General features: G+C 46.5%; 2 protein-coding genes across 2 annotated transcripts in view; one reads left to right on the top strand and one right to left on the bottom strand.

The window, feature by feature from the left end:
- Positions 1–8,834: 8,834 nt before the first annotated feature.
- On the bottom strand, positions 8,835–11,784 carry LOC135821380 (uncharacterized). Its single transcript, XM_065334452.1, has 3 exons — positions 11,376–11,784; positions 11,017–11,161; positions 8,835–10,856 (listed from the first exon to the last, which is right to left on the bottom strand). Exons 1-3 carry the CDS (start codon positions 11,760–11,762, stop codon positions 10,063–10,065), a joined length of 1,326 nt encoding a protein of 441 aa, XP_065190524.1. The 5' UTR covers positions 11,763–11,784; the 3' UTR covers positions 8,835–10,062.
- A 6,957-nt stretch (positions 11,785–18,741) lies between these two features.
- Positions 18,742–22,044, top strand: part of LOC135821878 (leucine-rich repeat-containing protein 4B-like) — a 105,688-nt gene continuing 102,385 nt past the window's right edge. The window contains exons 1-2 of the mRNA XM_065334879.1: positions 18,742–18,859; positions 18,991–19,065. Of these exons, the coding sequence (XP_065190951.1) occupies positions 19,048–19,065 (18 nt within the window). The 5' untranslated portion in view covers positions 18,742–18,859; positions 18,991–19,047. The remainder of the gene's footprint in view (positions 18,860–18,990; positions 19,066–22,044) is intronic.

Here is a 22,044-nt window from a genome sequence, read left to right as displayed (position 1 = left end):
CCTTACACAGATGTGCAGCGACTGGAATCAGTGGATAAAAGTCTGGGGGCTTTTATCGAGAAGGTGGGAGTGTGTAAGCCGCTATACCCATCGCTTTTTGAAACTCGGCAACGCCTCTACGCTATGAAGAAGGGCAGTGAGTATAGAGCTCTGAATTATGCCATCGCCCTGTCATGCATTTACTATGAAGATGAAGAGATGGTGCAGATACTCAGTCTTCATCTCCCCAGAAGCAAAGATGCATGGATGAGAAATGCTTCCCTATTCAAGACTTCCCCAGTGTTCTTCAAAATGTGGATGAAGGTCATAACCCCAAAGAAACTACGTAAGGCTCACTTTGAACGGTTTATTGAGAGGACGGTGGATATGACAGAGCAAGAAGAACAGCTAATGATTGAACTCATCCAACATTATGGAGTTGAACCGAAGCTACCACTTGCTGCCTCACTGGCTTATGATGACTATCCAGATGCATTGATCTATATACTATCCACCATTGTGCAGGCATTCTAAACTGATTTAAGGTGCACGTGTCATCACTTGCTTGGAGAATATTGTTCTTTATGAATCATACAGTCAATTTCAACCGTAATCAAACCATCCATTGCATGAATTCGTTGAATTGAAAAGAAAGGAAACATTTCTATAATCTCACTCTGGTTTTCGTATTATGGAAGAAGTATTGGAAGACTCTTTGCACTGTGGCCCCGAGGACCTCTGGGCCCCGGCGGTCCCATGTCACCCTGAGGGCCTGGCGATCCTTCAGGTCCTTGGGGTCCTATGTTTCCTGGGGGTCCTTGCGGTCCTGTAGCACCTATGTGTCCTGATGGTCCTTGGGGTCCTTGCAGTCCTGTGTGGCCCCTTAAACCTTGCAATCCAGATTCCCCAGTCGGGCCAGGACTTCCTTTTGGTCCAGGAACCCCTGGTCTTCCTCGATGTCCTTTAAGTGATCCGAATGCAGTCCAACCCGCAATGAGTTTTTTATATACAACGAGGGTGGTAGCATCCAAATAGAAGTCACCCTGTCTGCCGATGGGTGGCGACGGAGGGTCTGCTCCGCTATACCAACCAAATCCTGGATCACCTTTAGGACCTTTCATTTTGCGGATTTGGGCTAATTCCTTCTTCATCCACCCAGCAGGTACAGCACAGGTGTCCGACACACCGTCGTAATCCAGCCAGCATAAACGTTTGCCATTCATGTGCAGATTTCCTCTCATCCTCACGCTGCCATCCGTTTTCAAATGGGTTTCGTCATCTATCACCGTTGACTCCGCGAATTCTTTGATTCGACCCTCCATGATCTCAGCATCTGTTTTATTCAACTTGCTGTTCTGTAGTGCCCCGACATTGTACATCAGGGTGTTTTTGGTGTTATCGTTACCCACCAGAGTTTTGAGTTGCGCAATATCATCCTTCAAGGTTCTTATTGTTCGGCTGGAGGTTTCCTCAGACGGGCTCTTGTGGAAATGCATGCTCCAAAACGCCATCCTTGTTATTATGGGGAAATATTTCCCCTGTACAGTAGGTATGGCGGTGGTACTGTCTGCAGTAAACAACGCTTCTGCCGTTATAGCCGGTGCGTTCACGCCTCATTTTACACTGCGCATCAGGTCTTTGAATACCATAGGGAAACACATCAGTTTGGACACTGCCCAGTTCGAACTTCATTCTGAAAACGTTGATACGGAGAGTAACAAATTGTACGTGGAGACACAAGAAGGGGAAGTTCAACTCTCCATCCTAACAGGAACTCACACGGATATTGCAGATCTCATTACAGTCATTAACGAGGCACTGAAAAGTGCAAATCACCCAGATATTGTGTTTTCCTATTCCCGCTATACAAGCCGAGCGAGCATCAGCGTACCTGTCGGGAAAAAAATTATCCTGAAACCCGACTCCCCCAGTGTCGTTCTGGGCTTGGGATCGATTGCAGAATCCGTGACCATACAACCTGGTCTTTTCACATCACTGTATGCAGTTGATCTGACTAGAGGGAGAAGGTTTGTGTTGTTGTATACAGACCTGATCGCCCAGGCCGTCGAATATGAAGACAATCAGGACTCGAGGATTTTGAAGACGTTCCCCATTCAAACTCACAACGGTATCAACAATTACATATTTGGAGAGAGAGACAAACGCGCTCTACTTCCGCACTCAAGCGTTACGGAAATATCATTTTGGCTGAAGTACAACACTGGAGAGTTTATCACCACGGGGTACCCGGCGTTATTGGATCTGAGAATCGAGTAAATTTTTCCACGTACAAGTAAGAATGGCGCAGCACGTCGTGGCCACTCAGATCCCAGACCCCTTTAAGGGGCTGCTGTCGAAAACTAAAGTGGTGCAGAATAGCATCCTAGAGCGAACCGAAAAGAAGATATCACTCCTAGAGGGGAGAAACTTTGTAAGACTGTATTCTCGAAATGGTTCACCACCCTCTCTGAACAGCGAATTGGATATATCATCACCAAATTTCATTGCCTTGAGTGAAAGTTACTTTATCGTCAAACTCCGGTATGAAGTTAGTGATAGTCGGGCTAATGGAGCCAGATCATATCCACACTGGGTGTGTACCACCTCCCCTGCATTTTCATGGTTCAAGAATATCCGCGTGGAACTAAATGGCACGGAGGTGACGCAATCTAGCAAGGTGCAAGATATGCAGAGTGTGCAACACATTCTTAGCCTTATGGAGAGTGACGTGGCTAAACTCCAATATTCCGATTCTGATCTGTACGGACTTCAGAAACTCGACCCCCAGAAGTGTGTTAAAGATATACCTCTAGGGAATTATCGGTATGGTGTAAAACGCTCGCACGCCTATGCGTTTGCAACACACACCGATGGCGAAGATGATTTCGATGGTACGACACTGAAAAGACGGCCCACTGTCCACCTGTCGAATGAGGAGAACTTCAGTAATACTGTTCTGGAAAACGTTGCCCGTGTGACATCAGGGCATTTCCAGTTCAAAATGAGACCATTCCTTCCCTTCTTCAATGTGGATGATGCGTGGTTGCCTCCAGGAACACAAATCAAAATACGGTTTGATTTACCGCAAACCCAGCTCTCTAGATATATGATTGTCTCGGATAGAGGCGGAGGAGGAAACAGTCTAACAGGTGTTGGGCCTGTCAACATTGATCTGCTGCAGCTGGACTTTGTTTACCCTACCTATAGAATGGATAAGGCATACGTAGATCAAGTGCGTCTGCCTAAAGAACTATATTTCCATACCTGGTGCCCTCGGCTTGTACAGAAGAGTTTGACAGACGATGCAGGTACTCTGGAGCTACTCCACAATTCAGATATTCCTAGGAGGATGATCCTGTTCTTTTCTGATCTGAAACTCGGAGAAGATGCTGTCTTGGGTGGCGGCGCTGCCAGTAATTTCAGCAATCGCCTGGCCATGGTACATGCGAATCTTTCCCAACTCAGAGTAACCATTAACGATGAATCTGTGTTCGACAGTCCGCTGAAGTTCAGATGGGAGTGTTCTGAAAACAGTGATGCCAAGCACTATTATGACTATAACAAGTCGAGCTATTTACGTGGATACAACTTGGTTCAAGAGTTCTTTGGAAAGACCTATGGGGCTGAAATAACTATCACAGCCTCGGATTACTGTAACCATTACTTTATGATACCAATCAACCTCAATCTAGACAGGATGCTGGACAATGAAAAGGTCAGGGGTAACATGTCACTCGATTATCAATTCGCCAATGTGGCCAACGCCCCGATCAATGTACCCAGTCACGCAAGCACATCGATCAAGGTCAATTTATTATGTCTCGACCAGTATATGTATACCATGAGCAAGGAAGAAGGCATCAAGTGGGAGACTGTGTAAATATTTCCACGTTATAGTAACAATGCAGGGAGGAGATTTGGAAACCACACCCCGAGCGTGGGGAGGTGATCTACAGACTTTGGAAAGACAATACGGGTCTGGTATCTGGGGCTTCATCAAAAACATCTTTGGAGGTGCACAGGCTGAGGAGCTTCGAAAAAGAATGCAAGACCCCGAACAAGGCCAAAAGCTCACCCAGAGGGGTGGGCTTGGGATGGGGGCGATGTTAGGCATGTCGCTTCTTCCCATGCTCTTGGGTCGAGGTCAAGACGGCGAGTCCATCAGACGTCAGATGGTAGCCGGCCGTGAACCCATGATGCAGCGAGGCGGACTGAGCATTCCACCGGGACTCGTGGCTAAAGCCCTACCCATATTGAAAACCGTTGGTGCACCCTTAGCTATGGGGGCGCTAGCGTCCGTCGGTGACAATCTGGTGGACAAGGTATTTGGCCGGGGTCGAAAGGGAAATAGTAGAAAAAGCAGTACTCGAGCAAGCAAGAGACGATCTCAGAAAAGACGATCGAAGCTACCACCCACTAACAAATTCTCCAGGGGGCAACGTGCAAGGAAGCGCAAAGGACACGGTTTGAAGAGGGAGGTTGAAGGTCTGGGAAGGCAGCTGTTTGAACATGCAAAGTCGAGAGTACAGTCCGGCATCAAGTCAGGAGCTAAGAAGAGAGGTAGAAGACGACGATCCTCAAACCCTCCAGAAACCATTACTGACCGTATCCGAACTCGCATCGAAAATACCCATAACCCTTCGTTTATACCTCAGAGCTTTAACATTTAATTTTTTCTCGTTATAGTAAGTATGGACTTTTCATCGCTGCTGTCTCTGAAAGGAGGGTCTGCCTCTTTACTCCGCGTAGCAGGTCTGTCTCTACGATCTCAACCCAAGTACTCTGAGATTCTCCCCTCCCTCCAAACATGGGGACAAAATGTGCTATTTCTGGGTCAGAGCAGCATGGGGAAATCCCATTACCTCAAGGAAATACTTCGAGCGGTAAAGCCGGAACGACTTTACGTCATCTCCAATACTTCACCGGAGCAATACAGGCAGGAAGGCACGGAGTTGAAACATTACAGTGCAATGCCTGAGTGTATCGAAGAGACGGACATTCAGCCCAAGTCCTTTGTCATTATAGATGATATACGTGTCATGGGACTGAAGCATGGCAGTCAGAGGGAATGTCTTTACAAGTTTTTCACCATGTATAGCCATCATTATGAACTTAATGTGTTCTTTCTCTCTCAAAGCTTTGATAACATCAAAGATATGAAGATAAATACCAACTTCCTCTATCTTTTTCGCTTTACAGATAAATCCAACATCAAACGCTATCTTCATACTTTATTTGGCGGATCCTGTTTGAAAGCTAATCTTGTCTATAAACTCTATGAAAAACTATTAGAAGCTTGTTGGAGACCCTTTCTAGCGGTCGATGCATCACGCAATGAGTTTTATACTCACTGTGATTCCATAACCTCGAAGGTTGTGTTTGAATAAAATATTTTCTGCCTATAGTAAGTATGGATGGTGTCAGTGTTCGCATTATACCCACCCACAGTGAGTGGGATGCGGTTACCGTCACTAAGATTGGAGACACCTGGGAGGTCACATTCCCTAGAGTAAAACTAATTGTCCAAATCGAATCCGAAGTTGATAGTTTTGAGTGGATTGCTGGCTGTGAAGCACGGGGGGTAGGAGTGGATGAGATTGATTAAGCCCGTTGTACAGAAATGGAGCGAATACGGGTGCACTTCCAACCTATCTGCATCGAGTACAACGGCCGTACTCACCCAATACCACCAGAGAAGAGAGACGAGACCATGAAGATGATATTACAAAACCCCCAGGATATCCTGAGTAAAGGTGACACCATGTGGGAGGTTCAAGGTACTCCTCCAGTACGAGGTGGAGATTATAAGAAATTTTCCGGGCAAGTGAGAGAAGCACTGATCGCCCATTTCCTATCTCCCAAGTGAAATCAAACCCTCGAGTAAAGGCTATGTATGATAGAACATTTAAGAACAATCCGGATCTGATAAACCCATCCTCGGTTACTAATGCTGTTGCATCGAATCTCCTCGATTATGATCAGAGTTCTGGAATGGCAAGAGGGTCCATAGCAGAGGCTAGAATGAGGCGAAACATCTCTGCCGCTAGTATCCCACTGCAAACCGCCATGGAGCCAAAGTTTGATAGAATAGTGATAAATACATTTGGTAAACTCCTAGTAGACCATAAGATACCGGAAGCCTTTCTGCAAAGCAGCCACTTCAGTGCAAGGCCGCAACTACACCAAGTCTATCAGGAGGATGAGCAGGGGCTCAGAGGTAGAATGGAAAACACTAGAGATACCCTCGAATTTCAAATCCTCAAAGACTATGCTACTCTGGTCAACCAAATCAATCAGTTTCACCTGTCGCGTTATCCATTCCAGCAGATTGCAGCAGCAGCCAACCTTAATGCGCTTCCAAACCACTCGAGGAGTAATGTGAAATTGGCTGCAATAAGAACTCAGCTTCTAGCCATACCAGGATCCGCAGACAAATATTCCGGTATAGGAGATATGATCAACGCCTACACTCGAACCAAAGAAGCAAAACTTATCAACGCAGAACAATTTATGTTAGGTCTCAAAGAGTACATGGCTGATGATGCCACCTTTATCAAAAGTGTCTTCAAGAATCGGCAAGTGGCTAGCAATACAAGGAGTCCCTATTACCGAACACTTGCTATTCTGAAAGGAAAATCCCTGGTATACTAGGTATGGATGTGGAGCTGAGCAACGTGGACATCGAGTCTGCGCTGAAACACATTCGCGGGTTCCGAGGTGTGACTAGCTACGATCTCCTGCCTGCCTTAAACCATGGCGAGTTTTGTGTGTGTAACACGGACAACATACTCCCGATATTGGACAAACCCGAAGGGGGACACCATTGGCTGACGGTGTGTAGGGAAGGCGATAATGTTCTGATATTTGACAGCTTCGGGCGTGCATTGATGCAGATGGCCGAAGACTATAAAGAACCGGAACTAAAACAATGTTTTCTTAATGTTTATTCCGGCTGCAACCTGTACACCAATACGCAAGTCATTCAAGATAGAAGCACAGCGGTCTGCGGACGTTATGCCATCCTGGTAGCGAAAGTCTTCTCAAAGACTGGTATAGACGGAGTATTGGAATTCCTCTCCTGTACGTTCTCTCACGATACCCTTCACAACGATCAAGTCATGGTTGGTGGGGATTGGCAAGATGATCTTGCTGATGAGCTACATAAACCTAAGCGAGTACATTTCCCACGCAGAAAAGTGGACGTTTACGGCAAGGACGATGTATGGAGTGCTGATCTCGTAGAAATGCAGCCCTTTAGCGAATATAACGAAGGAATTAGATATATTCTCAATGTTATAGACATATACACGAAGTATGCTTGGAGTGTGCCACTTAAGAGCAAAACCGGGGATAGTGTTGTCTCAGCCTTTAAAACCATCACAACCAATCGGAAACCTAAGCTACTATGGGTGGACCATGGCTCGGAATTTTATAACAAAACGTTCAAGGAGTGGTTGAAGAAAAACGACATTCACATGTACAGTACAGAGAATGAAGGAAAAGCCGTCGTCGTTGAACGTTTCAACAGAACGCTAAAATCTCGTATGTGGAAGCACTTCACCGCTCGCTCGACCAACGTCTACATCGATGTGCTGCAAAAACTTGTCGACAACTACAACAATAGTAAACACCGTACAATTGGGATGACCCCCATGGAAGCCTCCCTAGGGAAACCGATTCAGCAACTGTATGAGCCCATTGCGGATGAGCCTGTCTTTCAAGTCGGAGATAAAGTTCGCATTACAGTGGAAAAAAGAATGCTTGCGAAGGGATACACACCCAACTGGACCGAAGAGGTATTTGTGATTCGTAAGGTTCTCCCCACTTATCCGGTCACCTACAAAGTGAAAGACCTTGCCGATGAACCCATCACAGGAAGCTTCTACAAACAGCAGCTCATGAAGACTGAGCAAGCTACATTTCGAATCGATAAGGTGTTGAAAAGACGTAAGGGTAGTTTGCTGGTCAAGTGGAAGGGATACCCCGAAAAGTTCAACCAATGGGTATCGCAGAAAGAAATGAGGTATATTTCCAAGGATAGTAGTAGAGGGAAACGATGATGCAGTGCACAATGCAGACTACTGCAAGAAATCTGCTTTCTGCTGTTATTGCTGATCGACTGGCAGAACAAGGTCATGTAGACCTACCACAATGTGTATCGTCGCCGGAGTCGAAACCATCTCGGCTTTCTAGAGTTTTGGTACGAGTGTGTCGCTTAGTCAGGCGCAGTGGATCGAGATTTCAGGTGCTGATGCAGCAACTGTGTTTCAACTCCAGAACGGGTCGTACGCAATTTCTTACATTTGCAAAAGAACTATTTAAAAACGGTATCAGCCATGTTAAAATTGTGGCCCTGTACTTATTCAGCAGCGAGTTAGCGAACATCTGTATGGAGAATTCAACGGAACTGGGATTGCACTATGTACATCATGTCATGACCTGGCACTTAGATTACATGACCACCAATGTTTCGCCCTGGTTGGCGGAAAAAGGAGGTTGGCAAAGTTTTGAAAACACCCTTACACACGACTTCAACTGGTCAAATCGCTCAGTATGGACTCATCCCCGTTCAGCCTTTTTGGCCATAATTTTGCTCATACTAATGGTTGAATGGATGTGAGGAAAAATTCCCGGTACAGTAAGATCAAGATGGACTCCTCAAGCAATGACACCCCATCAGCCGAGCCATCAACTGCGAGCAACAGCGGAACCTATCAGAAAGTGAAGGGGCGTTTGAATAAAGTTAAACTTACTCAACAACTACTCCTGCTTGCACCAGTGCTGTTCGGAGCCAGCAATGTGTTGGCAGAGAAATCCACTCAAACCTCACCAGCCGAAAGAACAAGCATCATAACTACATTCATACTGGCCATCATATGGACTTTAATCTCATTTTTATGTCATCATTGTGAGCATAAATTTACGCAAGTATATAAGCATTTTCTCAAGCTGGGGAAATATATGCCCGCAGATACTGAACTTGATCAATTTGATGATATATGGACTATGCTGCGCACACACTGCAAACCAAAGTATGTAGGGTAATATTTTATGATGCGATGAAGATTATTATACCGCACAATGCACTATATCCTGCAATATAATTGAGGCACAAGCCTGAAATATTTAACACAAATGTGGAGTGTTGGAGCCAGCTCCACATGTCAAGAAAGGAGGAATATTAGACAGAAGAATGGCGGGAAGTTTTGCATGAAAATGATGAAACATGTTCAATGTGGGGTTCTGCCCATTAAATGTCCTTGTGACCATATGCAAGTGTGGCCATGCCATCATCCAGTATATACCGCTTGCAGTCGAATGGAGACAATGCCACCTTGGTGGTTACCTCCTCATACACTGTGTGGCAATGTGATCGGAGACCCATCATAGGCCTGGCAGACACACGATGACTGAGCAGTGCATCTACATAGTCCTTGTGGGTGATGGTATTTGCCAGGACTGCCTTCCGCACACCCTTGGCCCGTTTGGCCGATTCCTGCCCGATGTAGGAGTACATCTTCGATCTTAGACCTACAAACTCCACCATGGATTTCCCACCAAGCTCATCTTTGAATTTGCCAACCACTTTCTTATTGGCAGAAGTGTACTGAGGATGGTCAGTGGGAAAGTTGCTGGTGTCATACAGAGACAGATCCATCTCTGCATAAACATCACCGGTGGTTATGTGCACAATAACAGAGTCGGTGTCGGTGTACAACAGCCGGATTCTGCTACCGTACTGCTCCTTCAGCACATCGTAGTAGAAGGAGTACATGTGCAACTTTGACAGGTCTAGTATCGACATACCCACATAGACCGGCTTGTTGAGCTTGATCTCAGTGTGCTGCTTTTCTATTCCGACAAGCCTGTTCGGGAAAATGTCGTGCCGCACATATGTAGGCTTGCTCACTGCCCTCAGTACCTGCTCCTCACTTTCTTCCCGCAAGAGATCGATGCGTGTTCGATTACGAACGTTCTCCATCGTCTTGCCATAGACTGAGTTGTTCATCAGCTGCAGCACACAAACAGGCAAACATGACACATGAGAATCATATCATGCCATTCCTTCACATCAGCATATTTTCAATTAGCATACTCCACGTCACACTTGCACCATACATGCAACAACAACAAAAACAACAACAACAATAACAACAACAACCAACAACAACATACAAGACTGCACACAACGGTTGCATTTACCTTGTAAAAGCTCTTCTCAAAGTCGGTTGTAGCCCTCGTGCGAAGTGCAGTGTTCAGATTGATGTAGGGAGCCATCCAGGCACTCTGCTGAAATCCCAACACCTTGTGAACAGCGGTCACCACCATGCCCAGACGTGAATACAGCTGCAGTGTACGGTAGTGTAACACATACTTGGACTTGGGTAGGAGACTGGGTGTCAACTTGACTCCATCTACGGCTGACACTTTGAGCTCCTCCACAAGTGCTTTCTGGTATGGTGATAGCTTATCTGAGAATGCTCTCATCACTTCCGGTGCAAGTGGATAATCATTGAAGTAGTGGTGCAGCGAAGAGGGTACCTCAAGATCACACTCCACAATGAACCCAGTGCTCGAATCTACAGGTTGTGCCAGTATCTCGGACAGGTTCTTGTCACACCAGGCAAACTCAGATGTCGGCATACTCTGGCACATAGCCCAGCCATACAGGTTGTTGGCATCAAGGTATAGCAGGTATGATGTGGGCTCGGCAGGATTGTACTGATCCATCGTTGGGTTGTTGGCCTTGCCGTACCGCTGCGACGCCATTGAGATGCCCCCACGTAGACCGGCTTCGACAAACAGATGCATGTCTACATCCGTGAGCAGCTGCAGTTCAATCTGGGTGAACCGTAGTAGAGCATCCCATGCATATCCTACATAACACCATGCAACACACCAGAACACAAACACGAAAGTCAATACACCATGCAAAAAGTATAAAAATACACCGACAAGAAAGCACAAGAATACTAACAGAGAACACCATCTAAAGGAGAGAATACATTGGACAACAACAAAGACTGATGAACATACCTGGGAGAGTAAGGTAATGAGCTGGATCCAACCCATACGTCTTGTATGCCGTCTTGCGGAAATGCTCAAAGACATCTGCTAGAAGATAGACATCTGTTTGCAAATAGAGGTCATGATAGGCCTCCATTGTACTGCACTCAAATGTCTGCAAAACAAACAAAAAACAGCAACGCACACACGCATGCACACATCCATACACACAAGCATCCACATATCCACAGATAGAGAGCAATGAGTACAAAAAAATGAGTAGAGCACATCACAACAGCATTCAAAAGTCATAAGTAGAGCACAATAATGCAAAAAGCATGGCATCAGGGAAATTCCGAGGGTCAATACAGAAGGCACAAGCTGCTTACCTGCCATACGTTCTGAGCATGGGCATAGTCGGCATCACTGATACCTTCTCCAGTCAAACTAGACTCAAATGCTGATTTAGGTGGCAGCTGTGTCTCATCAAACCGAGCAAAGGAGTCCATGTACTCGTAGGGGTAGACACCCTTACGCCGGAGAAGGTCATGATGGGCTAATGTACGAGTAAGCTTGAAGGCATCTTCCGGGGTGTTGCTCACCAACGAGTCCAGAGAGGAGTTCAAGAAGGCCATGGAGTCAATGAAGCGGTACTGACGCCACTTGAATGAAATATATTTCTCCATGTTGTTGGCGATGACACTGATCTCACCAACCTTCTTAATCCGCTTACGCTGGTTAGAGTCCTCGTACTCCACCTCTTCAACCTCGGTCATACCAATGTGGGCGATGAGGTGGTGGGCATCGTACCCTTTCAGGTTATGAAACACAACCGGAATGATCTGGCGATCTGGGTAGATACTTAGCTGAATATTACACTGGTAGTGTGCAGCACCACGGTAGTCGCCTGTGCAGATATTCAGAAAGAGGGGAATACACAAACATAGTAAACATCTACAGTGAAGGTGATACCACAGACAATACAATTCAATACACCGTGATAAAACACATATGCAAACAGCTACAAAGACATGAAAATGCACTATATACATCATGCGCATATCTACACACAACTGCAAAGCACATGAACAACAAGAATAAACAAAAAAAATTATAATACTTACCAGTGAGATGATCATGATCACGAACACGATCTTCTCCAAGTACTGCGTCACATATCCAGCAGTTGACTGCGTTCTGAAACTCAAGCTCCAGTTCTGCTGTCATGCGAATTGGCTTGGTATCAGCCAAATCCTCCTGGATACTGCCTTCCAACTCTTTGAGACTGTCGAAAAAGTTGTGAATGGCATTCTCACTGCAGTCGTCAAACTCACCACGGACTTCACCGTTGGATCGGATGGCAGCATATCTACAAGAGCATAAAAGAAGAGGGAAAGTAAGAATAAGTGATTTTGAAAAAATGGAATCACACAAAATGCACATACTACAACACGAACACCTAATTTGTGAACAAGACAAGAAGGAATAACAGCAAGCACTGTGCAGGTATGAGTACAGCAAACATTAGTCAAAAACAACACTAACAACAAAACATACCTGATGCTGCATGGTACATGACGTGCTGTGCGTACAGTGCTGCTGCCATGCTGTTCCTCCATCGGCTCAATGATGGCCTCCGTATCAGCGTAAATGATATATGGAGCCACCATCCTGTGCTTCAAATTTGTATATTTGAGGATGGTGTCCTTTGCTGTGGGCATGACTACTGGCACGGGCTTCATCACCTGACATCTCTCGCTGTGATGCTGCAGGGAGTCTGCTGTTTTGTGTGCGGAGAGGCATCGGAAGCAGTAGTGTGTGGCGTGCCTGTTCTTATTCTCACATGCACGACTGAAGTTTTTTATCCATGTGAAGTGGTTGTCATGTAGAAGCAGGTTGATGGGAGTCTCCTGTCGCTCGCTGAGATAGAGTGGGTACAGATTCGACTCGTAGCCAAACACATTGATTGCAAGACCATTCTGTAACTCCACTTTGGGTACATCACGGAGCGTTGCAGGGAACATTACACCATCGAACCGCAGCTCATCAACGTACTGGGTGTACCTGGATACACGCTGTGGGTTGTTGTCGATGGGATGCATCGCTGACAATAACGCCCACATCAAACACCTGTCATCGTTGTTCTTTACGTTAATGATGGCCTTCTTTTTTTCTAATTTGGGCGGGATATCAGCTGCACCACCTACAGTACACCACAAAAATACAACGAAGGCTTTGCTCAGAGTAACACCACATCACAACTACACCCTCTCGACAATCACGAAAAACTGTACATCTAGTACAAAACAATACATCTACAACTTTCCACAAGAAATTCGACAGGCTTCGAACAAACACTGCCGGATGAACAGAAACTCACCTCGAAGAGGAGTGTACTTTGCTGTCGACACATCCAGCTGTCTCACTCGAGAAACGGTCCAGTTGGATCCGTTCTGCACCCACTTATCAATAAGACCAGTGATCCTCGCCACCATCGTCTTGACTGCACTATCAATATCCCCTTCGCTGAGGATCCGAGCCGGTCTACTTCTAAAAAACGGGACGGCAGACGTACTACCCGTGGCCGACTCTCGTGTCATCTCCACCCTCAAAACTAAAACCACCTTGAACGGGTGAGACTGAAGCTCCTCGAGGAGAACCTGTCTGAGCTCGTCATGATGGCTGCTGAAAAAGACGAGAGGATCAGTGCCTGAACCTGGCTCCGCTTCTTCGATTTAGTGCTATGTACCTTCACTTCAATTTGTCGATCCCCTAAGAAGCTCTTCAGCCATTTTACTGACGAAGCTGTAGCAATCTTACCGAATTTCTTTAGGAGTATAGAGTGGTCGACCCGGTCGAAAGCTTTCCTGAAATCTAGAGATATCAGGTCAAAATTAGTGCCATTATCAATATTTACAGCCATTGATTGGGTTAGCAAGATAAGTTGGTCCGTTACAGACTTGTTGCGTACATATGCGAATTGACCTTTACAAATTACACCATGGGTCATCAAGTATCGAAGTAGACGTTCCGAGAGAATCTTTTCCATTAGTTTCGCTATGCATGGGAGAAGGGATATAGGTCTGTAATTGGTAGGCTCTTTGGCGCAACCTCTATTCTTGTACACCGGTATTACAGTGGATGATTTCCAGGAGGACGGGAACACACCATCATCAAGGCTGTAGTTGAACAATACTGATAGTGATTGGGAAAGGATGTCGGCGAATTCCTTTAGTATACGGTTTGTCAGGTTGATGTCTGATGATGATTTATGTTGTTGCAGCCTTTTTGCTGCATCGAAGACTTCAACAGGGCGTATGTTTCCGAATCCAAATTTGTTTCCATCGACGTCGGCTTCATTGATTGTTATACTAGTTGCTACAGTATTTGGCGGCGTTGACTGAGTGGTGCATTGGCGGGCAAAGAAGGTACACAGCGTTTCGGCCTTCGCTTGATCTGTTTTGTGAATTTCATTGCCGTTCTGCAGGTCTGGAATTGCCTTTTTATTTGTTTGGTCAATATTGCATATTGCTTTGGCACGTTTCCACCACGCATAGCCACCCTTTCTTTCCTTGCCAAGCATTGTGTATCCGAGCGTTGACAAGTATGTGTCCTTGGCGGCTCTTAATGACCGGTGGTACAGGTTGCGCGAGAGTTTGTATGCAGCTCGTAAGGAATCGTTGAGTGGCTCCTTTCGGTGGAGCACATAGAGGCGGTTAGTTCGCTGACGTTGCGTCTTAAGTTTTTTTGTGAACCATGGTTGGTTCGACTGGGTGTTTTTCCGGCGTGTGATGGTCGTTGCTGCCTGAATTGCCTGGTCCAGCAGTGCAGAGTAGGCCATGCATCTGAAACTGATGTGCACGTTGGTGCCCTGCATGCATTCGGTCAATGGTAGTGTGCTCAGTTTCTGCCTGAGGAGGTGCATGTCAACCTTTCTGGAGACTGCGGCTGCGTTGACAGTTCTTCTAGAGTGGCGTTTCTCTGGTGGAGAATATGCGCAAAATAGAGGAAAGTGGTCTGCAATGGGCATGGATGTGTAACATGAAGTGACAAGATGGGGCATATTAGTTAAAATCAGGTCTAGGGACGGATTAGAATCTTTAGTTGGCCTCGTTCCATGGTTCTTGGAGACCATAGTGAAGCCATAGTCGTCAAAGGCGGACTGCATGTGTCTACCTGCAGTGTTCGTAGGGTCTGCGTTGTTCCACTCATTGTTCTTGGAGTTAAAGTCTCCCACGACAATTACTGGACGGTTGTCAACGAGGGGGTGAAGAGGACTGAATGAGTTGCAGAATGCAAGACTATCGTGTCTTGGAGGACGGTACATACAGGAAATGATTGTAGCTCCTGTTTCGACAGTTATCATCTCTGAATTGTTGCACTCTAGATCCCGGCGGCGCATAGCACAAAGGGCGGACGAAGAGAAGACTGCTACCCCACCACCACCCAAGTCGCTCCATGTAGTGCTGCACTGGGACCGGTCACGACGGAACAGGTCGTAACCCGGTATCTTAATGATCTCGCCTGGGATACACGAATTTAGCCATGTTTCCGTTATACACAAAATGTCTACTTTATGGTGGTCAAGGAGGTCTGTAATATCAGCCAATTTATGTTTCATACTACGACAGTTCAGGGTACATATCCGAATGCAAGAATTATTGTTATTGTTGTGGGGGGGGGGGATGCGTTTACTGGTGTGGTATCAGGTGGAGGTTGTTCTCTTACAAACGTTGAGTGGGGTTGGGCACGATAGGTGCGAGGCATGAAAACTGGTGCATGGGGATTGAGTGGGAACACGGTCGTGGCTGCTGTTGAGCGGGGTTGGGCACGATAGGTGCAAGGTATGAAGACTGGTGCATGGGGGTTGAGTGGGAACAAGGTCGTGGCTGCTGTTGAGCAGGGTTGGGCGCGATAGATGCGAGGTAAGAAGACTGGTGCATGGGGATTGAGTGGGAACACGGTCGATTAGTTGGTGGCTGTGGGCCCATTTGCCTCGCTGAAGTCCCATGGCCGAACCTGAATGGGCGCTGGCCAAAACCCATCTGCTTCGATGGCTGCACATTGGTCTTCACGGACTGTAAGCCTTGCAGCTTTTGTGCCTACATGCTTGCGAGAAGGAAAGGTGCGGCAAGCTGTGGGTGTGATGCCATTCTGGACACAGTGGGACGTTATGGAGTCTGCGTCGCAACTGTCATCAATTTGCTGTGCTCCGTCGATCTGCCAAATATTTTGTGCTGGATGTAAAGGGTCGGCCGGTAACCGTCTCCATTGACCGCCTCAAGCCGGCACATGTCTTGGAGTAGTGTTGCAGTCCCTGCTACAGTCTCATTCCTGGTCGCTCACGACCCACATTTTTTTCTTCTTCCTTTTTTTACTATGGAGTCGTGCTCTAGGAGGGGGGTAATGTGGTGACTTTAGCAGTTCCCATACCTGTAACTTTGCCGTTTTCACTCCTGGGTTTTCCATAAGCGGTGACTTTGATTTTTATGGCCATTTCCCGGAATTATAATGTGTACGCTACTTCTGGTTCAGATTCCAGATTGTACGCATATATCCCATCATGCATCCTAGTATTTCGCCAGGCATTTATACCGTAGCGTATCTGTATATAGGACATATACACACTGTCACTGTACTATGTCATACACACACAGATACAGATGTGTGTGTGTGTGTGTGTGTGTGTGTGTGTGTGTGTGTGTGTCTGTCTGTGTGTGTCTGTGTGTGTGTGTGTGTGTGTGTGTGTGTCTGTGTGTGTGTGTGTGTGTGTGTGTGCCAGCTAGTCCGGTTGGTGGGTACACTTATGCCTGATTGTGTTGGGTCTGTTGCCAACAGGCTCGGCTGCTTGAAGGTGTATTGTTGTATCTGCCACCTTTGTTGGTTTCAGGTTACTTTATATTTGAAGTATACATACCTGTTAACCATGGACTGCTTCTGGCTAGATTAACTCTTGTGTAATCAATGATGCTAGTGACGCTTAGATCAGATCCACTCTGATTTAGCCACCCACACTAGTAGCAAGTATTACCTTCACTGGGGGCAGGGGTAACTGCAGTTGGATCCCAGGACGGATACCCTGATGCCGTCAATCCTTTTTCTGCACCTTGTCCTCACCCACTTACTGAGGTGTGGTGAGCCCATAAGTGGGATAATTTTCAAGTCCACCCAGAGTTTTGGGGATTTAAGGGGGTGTCGGCCGTTGGACGGTTCAATAGCCAGTTGAGTCATCTTTCCAAGATTCCTTTTGAGTCTCTCTCCCCTCTCCCGGGGAGACCCCACGTGACCAGTTTTGGTAGTGAGCAACAAGTACAAGTACTATGTCATTACTACACATGTACACCCTTTTCCTTACTGGCCAAGACATTCTCAACCTAGAGCTTTAGGCCAGTAGATAGTTTGGTTTCATCGAAGGCAGTTGCCTTTCTATCTCGCTTTCATTGCTTTGTCAATATTACAGTAATAATACAACTCTATCGATTTACGCCATTTGTGTGCGTTTTAAGAGTTGTGCTAGGGCTAGGACCCTACAGTCTCACCAGCTGGTCCACCAGCTGTGTCCGACATCTCCGCTCAGCATGCACGGAAACGGAGTCGGAACAAGCAGTGAGAATTTGAAAGAAGCTAACACGACAACTGAAACATGCAACGTCAAAAGTAAAGAACTTCGAAGTGAGTTACTGTTTGTTGCCGATGAAAAAGTAACAGTTAGTTCCAAAAAAGTTTTATTCCAAATGTGCAGCCCTGGCGCGTTGACGACGTGCACAACGAGCAGTTGAGCACGTGTCCAGAACGATCACGTGATTGCACACAAATCATCCGCGGAATGCGCGGATCCGCGCAGCGAGCCTAGCGCGTGGGCCTGGCCTGACCTTTTTTTTTTTTTTTTTTTTTTTTTTTTTTTTTTTTGTGGAAAAATCCTGACGGGTTCATTTGCACCCTTCGCACCCCCCTGGTCTGGATATCCCCGGATCCGCCCCTGAATTTTGTTGACAGTTGTTGTTTCTTCCTTCGATTGGGCAAGACACGATAATGTGCCAACCCAGCCAGCAATGAGACACATGCATTTGTATCCATCAGGGCTATTGTAAGCCTTTAGAGAGTCCTTTGCATATGTGCTGGGGACGTTCACTAAATTAATATTTAGAGAGGCCTGGATACCCAACGCAGTGGGATTGGCTGAAAGGTCTTCGTCCATAGGCAAATATGGATCAATGTACTGGGCCCACGGATTCTGTCAATCTTCTCGCGGCAACGCTTCTTCAAGGCTGGAATAAACAGTAGAGTAACTGCGGCTAGTAATCCTCGCGACTTACCGAAACTATTCACCACATCAAAGAAAAGCAAAAGTGCTTCACCACTGCGACGGCCTGCAACATCATTTGAACCGTACACCGAACAACACATTTGATTCTCTTTTTGCCACCCAAGCACATTTTACCGTAGGACAAGGACTTGTCATATGGGTGATCTTTGGGTGGACACCGGGTAGGCGCCAAAAAGGTGATGTAATGGAAAGTCCTCTATATAAAAAAAAAAAAATAAATTTCACGGTTCGCGTGAGACTCGGCTGGAAGCCGAGTTTTCCGCATCCGCCGTGGGAACGCCACCAACCTTGTAGGATCAAAGGCGCAGATGCAGCGCCTGAACGGTGGGAGGTGAGTAGATCAGACCCACCACCAAGTGGTCAAAGACCGAAATCCCATATATGCGTATGCACATATACCATTGCCTTCTTCTTCTCCAAAACTTGACTTGAGTTAGAGAAGAGTTTGTTGTCTTAGCAAGTGACGAAAAGCAACAGCATCTTTGCAGCATTCCTCCTGTGTGTGGATCGGCACTTCCGCACGTCTTGTGAGCCTTTGCACCCCCGGTGAGAAATAAAATCGGGGGACGTAGTTGTCCAAGGATAAACTGTTTGACACACTTATTATCTTTTGTGGCGACACCATAATTCTTCTTCCCGGTTTTGTCTGTTTGTTGTTTGCGAACATCTGTGGATAGTGCGAGGTTTGACAGTCGCTGCAATCCTTCTTCCGTGCGCGGACAGTTGACGTGGTCATGTCGGCGCTGACAATGGTGAGTCCAACGGCTACGAATGTGTTTTTTTTTATTGATGTAACGACCACGGTTTCCACGAACTATTGTTCTTTTTCATGTGGTCGGGTAGACTTGGTTTGACCGAGTTTTCGGTGTCTGTGGGAACGCCAACAGCTTGTATTTTGTATTTGTGTTGTATGTTCTTACTTGAGCATTCCCAAAAGACACTAAGATTTTCTTACCGAGTGCCCAAGATGAATGGATGTGTTCAGTTCCTGGCGAAATGAATTGGGGAGATGGTTAGCGGGAAGGGATTCGACAACCGCATGAGAGCGGTCAGCACCAAGGAATGAAAATTTAATAGATTTGTATCCACCTTGAGTTTGCACGATGGGTAAGGAAAGGAAACTATTGACTTGGCCTCGGCTGAATCTATCTGTGTGAGAGTAGTCACGGCGAAGGGAGAACAATCAGTCATGTCAGAGACAGCTCCAAGAATCACGGCGCAGACGCACCTCCAAAGGTGGGGAATATGTAGACAAGGCCTCGCCATCGAGTGGTCAAAGACGGAAAATTGCACTCGATAGTAGAGAGGTTCTGCTACACGGAACTACGTACCAAACTCCGTGTCAACTGCAGTGAAGTTTGACACGGATTTTTCGTACGTTGCACCGGTTCTGCTGTCCGTAGCATGCTCGTAGCATGCTCGAGCACCCCGCCACATGTACTCTGTACGCTCAGTTTTCACACGGAGTCCAGTCCGTATGAAGCGCGCTTCACACGGAAAACGGTATGAAAAAATCTGTATGAAACTTGATCCCGTACCGCGGCGAGGTTTCCATACGTACTTTGGCACGTTTTACCATGTGGCAGAACCTCTCTAGTACGGAGGTTCTAACGTCACGAATTTCTGGATCGAGTTCGCGAACATGTCAGTTCGCGAAATTGATTGCGAACTTTCGCATGTTTGGAAAAGCTGTCGAAACACAAATCGCGGATTTGTATCGGGACAGTCATAATTGTACTACGTCGTACTACCGATAAACATGTACGAACTGTCAACGTCGAATTCTGTTTGTTAACCTTTTGAGCTCGGGCCCATTGAAAACCTCTGCCTCGCAGTAACATTTTTAAATTCACGCTATGTGAGCAAACTTGATTTCAAACGATTCTTTCATGTATCCTGAGCACAGAACTGTTTTTGTTTTGGAAATAGAACAAAAATTACAAAGGTTGTGACCGTTTTCAGAAAGGTAGTTATACGCGAAATTGGTTATTTGAAAAGTATGCACGCGCATGTAACTCCAGTTCAAAATTACGGAGCGACTCGCATTTTTTTACTGCACTCGTACATCCTAGGAGTCCTCTGTGCAGCGGTACAGCTCGAGGCCACGCCACGGAAGAAACGCGATATCGATGTAGTTCCGTACTGACTCGTGACGTTCTACAGTCGTCGCCAAAAAAATCCGGCCAATGCCATGGATAAGCGTACATGGTAGGTAGATCTACGCGGTACTTCATCTCGGGTTCATGCACTGGAGTGGCACCATGCATGCACTAGGCCACTGGACAGCACTGAACAGTACGACTCGTACAGACACTCTGCGCCGCACTCTGCCTGCTGCACAGCCTCCAGCCGGGTTGAGCACTGCGCTGAGTCTGGTTAGCATTTTACCGTTCACGCTATTTTCGACGGTCGGCCTGCACCGTCAAAAGTATCCGAACGGTTCGGGTCCCTTCTCATCAAGGATTATACAGGGAATGGCTCAAGTTGGAAAGACTAAAACTTATATAGCGTAAAGATAATGAGATAACAACACTCGTGACAAGGTGGAAAATTATCAAGTTCAGCACGACACAAAACTCGAAGGAAAATAATAATGGTGACAACAACATAGTGAGCAAATTAAGTTACACTGTTAACACCTCGACGAGGAGTAACACCAAACAATCCGCGATATGCGTGTTAGAACAAAATGGCATCACGATTTATTGAAAGTGGTATAGTTGGTGGCACGAGTGTTCAAAACCATTTGAACTTCATACTGTTCGTCTTCTTTTTGACATGCTCTCTTTCCATCGTCCTTAGCTTTTGTTTGTTGTCAGCTGTTTTAGCTTTCTCCTATACCTCTGGGGGATGCCAAGTGATGGTTTTGAGAGACTGGTGATGGCTGTGAGCGAGAGTTTGACGATCGGCGTCGTCCTCGCTATAGCGATGAAAATACTAGTTACTGCGCACCTGGCAGATATCACAACATGTCGGAGCGTCCAGGAGCAAAGGAATCTTGGGTTTTCACTGGAATCTAGTTCCTCCAGCATCGTGTAGCCCACCGTCGGTGAATGGCCGTCCAGAAAGATCGAACCTGGCCTTCTGCAGCATCTCGCAGTCCTGCGAAGCACACCGTGTACGCCTGCCATGTATTGTACAAATAAAACTCATGCAGCAGTGGACTCTACATTGATGAGTCTCAGCCTGTATCATTGTATGCTGCAAAAGACACAGGAAATGTGACTGGTGTCTGTACACTGGACGCCAACACCCCAGTTTTCTCCTGCAGGATCTGTTTGACATTGACATTATGCAGTGGGTCGACATTGACCTGGTTTGGCAGCTATCGTAATAGTATCTGCCTGGTTGGATGTAGCAGGTTGGCGTTTGCTCGTCGTCCAGTCCGGGATTTTCTTGTAACTCACGGTGGAGTACGCGCAGGGTTTGTGACCATCCCTGTTCACTTCAATATTATACAAACACAACGTTCCCTTTGTCACTCATCTTATCCCGAGTACTGAATTTGCTGACGATATTGCACCACACTTGTCACAACCTACCGTCATTGCTGACGGTGGCGACTGGTTCGTCAATGGCGGTGACCACGCTGACTGACTAGCTTCAAGACAGCGGCCTCGTTGTCAACCCAGCCTAAACGCAGATTTTGTTTCCTGTGTCTTTTGAAGAATACAGGATAGACTCATCACTATAGAGTCCACTACTTCGTGATTTTTATTTGTACAATACAT

This window comes from Sycon ciliatum, chromosome 7, assembly GCF_964019385.1.
Source record: "Sycon ciliatum chromosome 7, ocSycCili1.1, whole genome shotgun sequence".
Lineage (NCBI taxonomy): Eukaryota > Metazoa > Porifera > Calcarea > Leucosolenida > Sycettidae > Sycon > Sycon ciliatum.
This window is presented reverse-complemented; position numbering and strand designations above follow the sequence as displayed.

Bases quoted from the DNA above. Each gene is read 5' to 3' on its own strand.
- LOC135821380 (XM_065334452.1), bottom strand. From the start codon at position 11,762: ATGACCGAGGTTGAAGAGGTGGAGTACGAGGACTCTAACCAGCGTAAG. The intron at 11,162-11,375 runs GTAAGCAGCTTG...TTTGTTTTGCAG, and splicing joins ATGCTCAGAACGTATGGCAG to ACATTTGAGTGCAGTACAAT. The intron at 10,857-11,016 runs GTATGTTCATCA...GGTGTTATGTAG, and splicing joins TCATTACCTTACTCTCCCAG to GATATGCATGGGATGCTCTA.